At 60.4% G+C, this 9,395-nt stretch overlaps 1 protein-coding gene across 1 annotated transcript; it reads left to right on the forward strand.

The window, feature by feature from the left end:
• Positions 1–1,603: 1,603 nt before the first annotated feature.
• Positions 1,604–6,507, forward strand: GABRD (gamma-aminobutyric acid type A receptor subunit delta). The gene is made up of 8 exons (XM_070384396.1): positions 1,604–1,847; positions 1,901–2,085; positions 2,171–2,391; positions 3,450–3,532; positions 4,224–4,361; positions 4,981–5,136; positions 5,326–5,549; positions 5,868–6,507. The coding sequence occupies exons 1-8, from the start codon at positions 1,604–1,606 to the stop codon at positions 6,150–6,152; spliced, it is 1,536 nt and encodes a 511-aa protein (XP_070240497.1). The 3' UTR covers positions 6,153–6,507.
• Positions 6,508–9,395: the final 2,888 nt, after the last annotated feature.

The following is a 9,395-nucleotide window of genomic DNA, read 5'->3' on the forward strand; positions in this document are numbered from 1 at the left end:
TGGGGAGAATCAGCTTGAAGATATGGGTATGGTCAGAGTTAGGGCTGGAGAAAGGAGTCGGGGCAGAGGGCAAGGTCTGGAGGGTGAAGCAGGCTTCTAAGGGGAGATGGGAGAGGAGAGTCAGGAAGCACTGGCAGCCTGGGGGTGCTGGGGTGAGGGCAGAGCTGGGAGGGGTGAGCAGCAGCCCTGAGGGGGCCCAGCGGGGCCAGGGGTCTTCTCAAGGTTGCCAGAAGGGCCCAGAGTGGGGACCCAGGCATGCGGCCACACCTGACTCGGGGACAGGGAGGAACAGCCTCAAGGCTCCTTGCAACCTTCATCCAGACCTGGCCAGTCATGTTCCTGTCCCCTGGGCTGTGGCCAGGCTCTGGCCAAGGTGACCAAGAGGCCTTCTCTGCTCAAGGGGAGGGAAGTGACTCAGACGGAAACTCGAGGGTTGCTCCTAAATGTCCCTCCTCCTTCTGGCTGTCCAGTTTAGGAGAAATACCACTCCCTCACGGTGGGCCAGAATAAGAAGAGGGTCTGAGGGTCCCATGGCTGCTGTAACAGTGGCTGCAAGCTGGAGGATGTAACAGGAATTTATCCTCCAGTAATTCTGGGGCCAGGAGTCTGAAGCCAAGGTGTTGGCAGGGCTGGGAGAGTCTGTCCATGCCTCTGTCCAGTCCCTGGGAATGCTGGAGTCCCCCATGTCCCTTGGCTTGTGGCCTCATCACTCAGACACCCGCCTCTTTGGGCACATGGCTTCTCCCTGGACGTCCATTTCCTCTTCTTGTAAGGATATTCATCCTGGATTTAGAGCCCACCTAGTCTAGCATGACCTTATCATAATTAATAATGTCTGTTAAGTCCCTATTTCCCGTTAGGGTTCCATTCTGGAGCTCTGGGTAAATATGAATCTGGGGGGCACTGTTCCCAAGAGGATGGGTAAGCAGAGGAGAGGTGGGCCAGCAGAGCCACTGGGACATCCGGCAGTCAGCGTGTCCAGGCCACAAGATGCCTGTGTGTGTGGGTCCCTATCTGGCATCCCTAAGGACAGATATCACCAGCACCGGCTGACGGTAGGGTTCACCTGAACCAGCGGACACGGCCTACATCTCCTCCGGGGTCAGGCTGAGTCCCAGAGGCACATGGTAATTTGGGGACTTCTGGGGCCTGCCTAGGAGGGGACAGAGCTGGAAGCCAGACTATGGCCTCCCCACAGGCCCCAGCCCGGCCCTGGATCTCCCTCTCCTGAGCCCTTAGCCTCCTTGTCACATGTTTTTTTTTTCTCCCATCACCTCCTACAGGACACTTGGCCCTCAGAGCTGAATGAGAGGCCATGTGCTCTTTGTGGGGTCCCCCAAGGCCAACTTGTTGAGGAACCCCAGAAGTGGAGGTGCAGGCTGGTTATGGAGGGAGGCTGGGGCCTCTGCTTGACCTGGCATCCACCCTCAGGGCCGGGGTGAGGGGGTGGGGGAAGAGGTCAAAGAGTCCCGGGTCCTGCACCTCCAGGGGTCCCTGTGTCCCCGGAGGGCCTTCTCCCTGTCCACTCCTAGCCTAACTGCCCAGAACAGGCTCTGTCCCTGGTGCCCTGCCTGTGAGGAGCGGACCTTGCGTTTCCAGGGCAATGAATGACATTGGCGACTATGTTGGCTCCAACCTGGAGATATCCTGGCTCCCCAACCTGGACGGCCTGATAGAAGGCTACGCTCGCAACTTTCGGCCCGGCATTGGAGGTGAGAGTGGCTGCCGGACTCGGGCAGACCCTGGGTCTGGCCATGATGTGAACCCCGCTGGGCTCTGGGCTGGGGCAGACCCTGGGTCCCCAATAGTGCATCAGAGCACCAGTCCCCAGGAAGCCAGCTGGGAAGGTGAGTCTGCTCAGGCCTGGGCAGATCTGCACCAAGACAGCCTCCCTGCCAAGCTCCCAGCTGTCCCCTGTCCTGCCTGTGGGGGCATTTGCTGGCCTGGTCGAGTTCTCGGGGATGCTGGGGCCTGGGCTCAGCCCAACCTGCCTCCAACCCTGCTGTTTCCTTGCAGGCCCCCGCTGTGAACGTGGCGCTTGCCATCGAGGTGGCCAGCATTGACCACATCTCGGAGGTGAACATGGTAGGTCCCGTCGGCACCCCGGCCCTGCCCCGGCTGCGTGCCCCCGGGAGCGGAGGGGCTGACGGCCGGGCCTCTGTGCCCCCAGGAGTACACCATGACAGTGTTCCTGCACCAGAGCTGGCGCGACAGCAGGCTGTCCTACAACCACACCAATGAGACCCTGGGCTTGGACAGCCGCTTCGTGGACAAGCTGTGGCTCCCGGACACCTTCATCGTGAACGCCAAGTCTGCCTGGTTCCACGATGTGACAGTGGAGAACAAGCTCATCCGGCTGCAGCCTGACGGGGTGATTCTCTACAGCATCCGGTGGGCTGCCTGCGAGCGCCGCTGGGAGCTGGGGGTGGGGTTGGGGGGACGGGGTGGTATTTATATCCCCAACAAACAGCAGCTGTGCAGGAAGCAGAGGTTGCTGGCCAGCAGCCAGCACAGGCTGCTTTTTGGCTAACACGTGCCCTTTTCTTTTTAAATTGAGGTGAAGTTCACATAACACCAAATCAAGCATTTAAAAGTGAACAATTCTGTGATTTTAGTACACTCCCCACGGAGTGCAAACACCACCTCCAGCCAGTTCTAACACACTTCACCCTCAAAAGGAGACCCTGTCCCCATCAGCAGTCACCCCCTTCCCTCCTCCTGGCTCCAGAAACCGCCAATCTGCTTTCCAGCTCATAGATTTGCCGATTCTGCACATTTCACACAAAATTAATCCTATGCCACGTGACCTATCGTGTTTGCTTTTTCCCACTTAGTGTAGTGTTTTCGGGGTTCATCTGTACTGTAACATTTATCAGAATTTCCTAACTCTTTATGGCAGAGCCACATTCCGTTGTGTGGACACCAGTTTGTGTATCCACTCCTCCATCAATGGACAGCTGTGGGGCTGTGGACACACGTGTACGTGTGTTTGTTTGTTTTCTGATACACGCCATTTAAAAGTGGACTTAATCGCCCACATTTTAAAAATCAGATTTACACAAAAACCTGAATTCTCTTGGAAAATTAGCCTTTTTACAGGCTGCAGGGTCAGTGGAGACACCTTGAGGCCATTCCAGTGATAGGCGGGGGGAGGACGCTCAGGGTGGACCTGCCTTCTTGGCTCCTGACTTAGGTGTTCTGAAGGATGAGTAAAGTGAACAAAATCCAGTTATTGATCCCTGAAGCGAGACTCACAAATATCTGTAAAGTGGCCACAGTTTCTGCCCAGATGTCAGCAGCTTGCTGACAAAACCAGAGGCAGCCTGGCCACTGCCCCCGCAGCAAGGTCCCACTGGCCGTATGCAGGGGCATCTCTGCCGTGGGGGGCAGGGGAGCCGCCGGTGGCCCTAGGCTGGCCTCACCCCGGCAGACTGGTGTTGTCTGGGCAGAATCACGTCCACGGTGGCCTGCGACATGGACCTGGCCAAGTATCCCATGGATGAACAGGAGTGCATGCTGCACCTGGAGAGTTGTGAGTGTGGCTGGCCTGCCAGTGGGAGGGAGAGGTTGCAGGGGGTCGGGGGGTGGGGGGCAGAAGGCAATGGGGAGGCGGGGCACTGGAGGTGGGGGAAGGGGGCTAGGTGGGGAGGTGGGGGAAGGGGGCTGGGTGGGGAGGTGGGCAGGGGGTGCTGGTGGGATGGGGTGGGGTGCATGTGGGGGATGGGGATAGGGCACTGGAGTTGGGGCACTGGAGTTGGGGGTGGGGGCAAGGGGGCAGGGGGCACTGGGGGAGGGGTGGGCTGGCCTTGGGGTGCGTGGGGGAGAGGAGGGGGCGTGGGAGAGGGGCAGTGGGGTGGAGATGGGCAGCAGAAGCATAAGGAAGAGAAAGGAGCAGGCTGGCCCTCCTCCCTTGGGTCAGCGTCCTGCCTGTGACAGCTGGCCCCAGAGCCCAGATGAGACAGATACCTATGTCATTGTCCAGTATGGCAGCCCCTGTGGGCCACCTGGCAAGGGTGGCCTGCACTTTTGCCAGCTCCTCTGGACTTGCCTACCTTTCCAAGGCCCCAGGTGTGGCCCCAGGCTCCTTGTTCCCTGTCTCTGTATATCGAACCCTGGTATAGTCAGGGCAGTCCTGTAGGAGCCACCAGGGGCTGAGGAGGGGAGCTGCAGGGGCTGGGGAGGGGGTGCCAGGCCCTGCAGCCCATCCGCGGCCTCTCCTGCAGACGGCTACTCATCCGAGGACATCGTCTACTACTGGTCCGAGAACCAGGAGCAGATCCACGGGCTGGACAAGCTGCAGCTGGCCCAGTTCACCATCACCAGCTACCGCTTCACCACAGAGCTGATGAACTTCAAGTCGGGTAATGTGGTCACTTCCTGTGAGCCCTGCTGCTGGTTTTCTAGTGTTTTCCGTGGGGCCCCTAGTCAGCTCTGAGGGCCCCGAGGTTGCAGCTAGAAAATTGCTGGTCAGTGCAGGCCGTACCCAGCCTAGCTGCTCGGGACAGGCCACAGTGCAAGCCCAGATCAAGTTTCCTCCATCTTGCTCCTCGGCCCTTCATTACTTCCCAGAGTTTGGGGGATATCTGGTGGGGTTGGGGGTACCTTGGGGGTACATTGTCTTCTGGCCTCTCCTGCCCCTTCCCACTCCTGCTGCCCATTCATTGGAGCCAGTGAGCCCAGACTGGCTCTTTCTTGCCGCTCAGCTATGCATGGGGAGGGTGGGGAGAAAGGGGTGGGGGACCATACCCTGGGAGGGTCCTGGCGGGCCAGCAGCCACACTAGGCTCTCCTCTCCTTTCTCTGGTGGCCCTGCAGCAAGGCTGGCCCTTTCCTGACCCATCAGGCTATTGGGAGGTGGGGACGAGGGCCCTCCTTCCTTTGGAGGCTGGCAGTGGCCCGGCCGCTCCCCCAGCCCTCCTCTCCCGGTGCTGTTGAGGGTGGTGGGCCTGGTGCTGATGCTGTTGGGGGTGCTCTCCGGCAGCCGGCCAGTTCCCCCGACTCAGCTTGCACTTCCACCTGCGGAGGAACCGCGGCGTCTACATCATCCAGTCCTACATGCCCTCCGTCCTCCTGGTCGCCATGTCCTGGGTCTCCTTCTGGATCAGCCAGGCAGCAGTGCCCGCCAGGGTGTCTCTAGGTAGGGGCCCTGGCCTGTCCTCCGAGGCAGCAGGTGGGAGGGTGGGGGTCGGGCCTGGACCTGTCCTAAACACTGGCCCACGTCCTGGGGCAGAGGCCAGCTAGGCCAGCCCCGGTAAGAGGAGCCTGACCTGCACTCAGGTTGGGTGGGGTGGCAGGGCTCCAGGGACGGCACCCTCTGCGCCCCCAGGCATCACCACAGTGCTGACCATGACCACGCTGATGGTCAGTGCCCGCTCCTCCCTCCCACGGGCATCGGCCATCAAGGCATTGGATGTGTACTTCTGGATCTGCTATGTCTTTGTTTTCGCCGCCCTGGTGGAGTATGCCTTTGCCCACTTCAATGCTGACTACCGGAAGAAACAGAAGGCCAAGGCCAAGGCCAAGGTCAAGGTTAAGGAGCAGAGGGCTGAGGTGAGGCTGGGCAGGGCAAAGGACAGCCCCTCCCCCAGCACCGCCAAGAGCCAGCATTGCTGGCGGGTGGGGGGGGCATTTTGTCTTGCGCTCAGCCCGGCCCCCCTCTCTCCTGCTATGTGGATGGAGCCACTGGTTGGGTTGGGGTCCCCCGTGCTGGCTGGGTCAGGGGTCCCCCTGCTGGTCAGGTTGGGGGTCCCTCTAGCTGTCTGAGTTGGGTTCCTGCCCTTGCTGTCAGGGTCTGGGTCCCCCCTGCTGGCTGGGTTGGGGTCCCTGCCCCCCGCTTTCTGGTGCTCAGCCTGCCCCCTCCCCATGCAGATGGACGTGAAGAATGCCATTGTGCTCTTCTCTCTCTCCGCTGCGGGCGTTACTCAGGAGCTAGCTGTGTCCCGCCGGCCATGCCGCTTGCCCGGGAACCTCATGGGCTCCTACAGGTCTGTGGAGGTGGAGACAGGGGAGACAAAGAAGCAGGGGAGCCAGGGGGGCCTCCGTGGGCTTCTCAAGCCCATCGACGCGGACACCATTGACATCTATGCCCGTGCTGTGTTCCCCGCGGCCTTTGCCGCCGTCAACGTCATCTACTGGGCCGCATACACCATGTGAGGCCCACGGGGGGCTTCACTGGCCCAGGACCTCCTGGGGGAAGGATCCTGGGCAGCTCTGAGTGTTTCAGAGGAGGCAGGACCATGGGCCAGATGAGATGAGAGGAAAGCTTCGGTCTCGCTCAGCGCTCCCAGGCTCTGACCCCACATTTGCCAGGACCCCGTCTGCAGACACCTCCTCTCCAGCAGCCCAAACGCCTGACCCAGTAGCCAGGCAGGCACGGCCCTGGGAGCTTCACGTCAACTTGGAGACAGATCCTGACTCAGGGACTGGCTCTGTGGGTCTGGACCAGGGAGGGGGAGGAGGCCGGGTGAGGATGGTGCTCAAGTCTCGCGAGACCATGGGAAGGGCATTCCCGGGCATTGGGTCCCAGCATGAAATAAAACGGAGCCTTTGGCCATCACTCACACTGTGGCTGTGGCCTCCTCTCCTGGGGCCTGCACGGCCCTCCTCCACTGTGGGCTCCACAGGTTTGGGACAGAGGGGCTCCGGGTTGGGATGTAGGGGCTGAAGGTGTCCCTGGGGTTCATGGCGAGGTGCCACCATAGTGCCTTCTGAATGTGGTGATGGGACAACAGTGGCCACTGAGTCCCCACAAATGCCCAGCCCCTCCCACCTCTGCTGCCACCAGGGACTCAGGGTGACAGGGCCACTGCTCTTAGAAGGGCTCCAGGTGCTCCCACACCAGAGCAGAGCAGGCTGTCACACTGGAGGGAACAGAGGCAACCGTGGGGCAGCTGTGGGTGAGCTGTCTACTGCGAGGTCAGGAATGCCAGGCCCAGGGCCCTGCTGTGATCAGGTGGCAGCCAGGCCATGACCCCACTGGCCTGAGGTCCTCCCCAAGCCACCCTGAGGGGTGGCAGTGACTTTGTGGGAATCAGAAAGGGTGCCTGCTGGGCCACCTGCCCTCAGCCAGCACACGTGCCCAGGATGTGCAGTGTTCCCAAGCTCTGGGGGCAGGTGCTGGGGACCCTCACCATGGGCAGGCTGAGCTGGCTGAGTGAGCCAAGGCCAGCTGAGCCCACAGCGGGCTCCCACAGAAGCAGCCGTGTCTGAGGCCTGTACCTTCCCAGGGTCCACACCTTCAGCTTGAAGACCTTACCTCCTGAAGACGCCTTCCTGAAGGGCTGCCCTCCGGGCCTCTGCTCTAAAGGACTGGCCTGAAGGGCTGGGCAGGGTCATCCCAGGGGCGGGATCGGCCAGGGAGTGGGACCCCCAGACCCCATCGTGACCCACGTGGGAGCAGGAGAAAGCAGGAGGCAAAGTCTGGACACACAGGCCCCGGGCCAACTCCGGACAGTGGGGGTGGCAGGCCATACCCGGCCAGTTCTGAGAATGAGGACAGCGAGACCTTTTTCTCCACCTCCCAGATGGGTACCTTCTGGCCTGCATGCCCAGCAGGGTCACCACGCCCTCCTCCTGGAAGGTGGAGCATGGCCTGGGGGTGAGATGTCCAGGCCCAGCTGGCACCCTGAAGCTACTGAGCTGGATCACAGCACCCCTGGCACCTAGGGTCCTGCCCCAAGGCCTGCCTTCCCCGGGACCTCTGGTGGCCACACAGCTGGGTCCAAGATATCTGGAACTTCTGTCCTTACCTGGTTCCAGAAGCTGGTGAGCCAACCCCCCTCTGCTGCCAGGACCCTGCCCACCCGGCGCCACCTCTCCACACTGTCCCCACCACTCCCAGGCTGCCCTCCTTCTGCTGCGCGTACCCACAGGAGCTATTTAAAGCCGGCTTTGTGACTGCCTTGGGCACCCACGCAGTGAGGCCCGTCCGGGCAGGAGACTTCTCCTGATTCCAAAGCCAGCAATCACTCCCTCTAGCCTGCAGGCTGCTATTTCTGCCCACGTGTTTACAGGGCTGGAAAGAGGGATGGGAAGGGTTGATGCTCTTTAAATGCAGTTCTGTGCTGGTGCTGTTGACTCGAGCAGATTGAAGGCCAGGGGTGGATGGAGATTTGCAGTTGAGAGGAGCCAAGTCGGGCAGGGGGGCAGTGTTCCCTGCAGGGGCACCCAGGCTGGGAGTAGGGTGGGGTGGCAGGGAGTGGGCCTGGACTCTGTCTATGGGGACTGGTGACTTTCTGTGTGACCCCAAGAGCTGTAGCCCACCAGGCTCCTCTGTCCATGGAATTTTCCAGGCAAGAATACTGGAGCAGGTTGTCATTTCCTACTCCACGGGATCTTCCCCATCCAGGGATTGAATCCACATCTCCTGTGTCTCCTGCATTGGCCGGCAGGTTCTTTACCACTAGCACCACCTGGGCTTCCTTGTCTGTGGTCTCCTGCGGAGGCTGGGACACCTGTGTTATCTGGGTAGATGCCCAAATGCTTCCCTGAGACCTGGACCACCTCTTCCCCAAGGTTGGAGGGGCCGCAGTGTCAGGGGACAGGGCCTCAGCTTCCCTCTGCCCCCACTTACCCTTCCTTCTCCCTCCCTGTGAGGCTGACAGCCTGCCCACTGGGCGGAGCCCACACCTGGGGGGCATGGCTTGAGATAAGGACCTGGTGCAGGGAGTTTATTTGGGGGAAGATGTTTCCTCAGGCAGCTATTACAGAGTACCACAGACTGGTGGGCTTAAAATTCAGAAATTCAGGGACTTCCCTGGTTGGCCCAGCGATCAGCACTCTGAACTTGTGGTGCCTTAGCCTGGGTTTGACTCCTGGTTGATGAGGAAGTAAGATCCCACAAGCTGCAAGGCACAGCCGAAAAATAGAAAAAGAAAAAAGAAGAAAACCTGGTGCTTTCAGAGTTCTGGGGACCAGGTGTCCAGGACCCAGAGGCGGGCAGGCTGGGCTCCTGAAGGCTGATGGCAAGCCTGCCCCAGGCCTCTCCCCAGCTCCCCGTGCTGCTGGCCATTGCCGGCACCCCTGGATTGTGGATGCATCACCCTGTCTCCGCCTCCGTCATCATGTGACCTCTCTGTGTGTCCCTCCTCTCCTTGTAAAGGCAGCTCTCATTGGACTTGGAGCCTTGTAATCCAGTGTCCTTCATCTTAAGTCATCACATCCGTGAAGACCCTATTTCCAAATATGGTCACATTCTGAGGTTCTGGTTAGAAGTGAATTTGGGGGTCACTGTTCAACCCAGTACAGAGGGTGACACCCCAAACACAGGAGCAGGGGTGGGGGACACAGAGGTAGAAGGCAAGTGCACAGGTGCTGGACTGGCCTGGGGACCCCTGCAAAGCCCTGGGGAGTGGGCCCCAAATTGTCCTTTTGAAGGAGAGGCTAGGGCTTCACCGA

The sequence above is a fragment of the Bos mutus genome, chromosome 16 (genome assembly GCF_027580195.1).
Source record: "Bos mutus isolate GX-2022 chromosome 16, NWIPB_WYAK_1.1, whole genome shotgun sequence".
NCBI lineage: Eukaryota > Metazoa > Chordata > Mammalia > Artiodactyla > Bovidae > Bos > Bos mutus.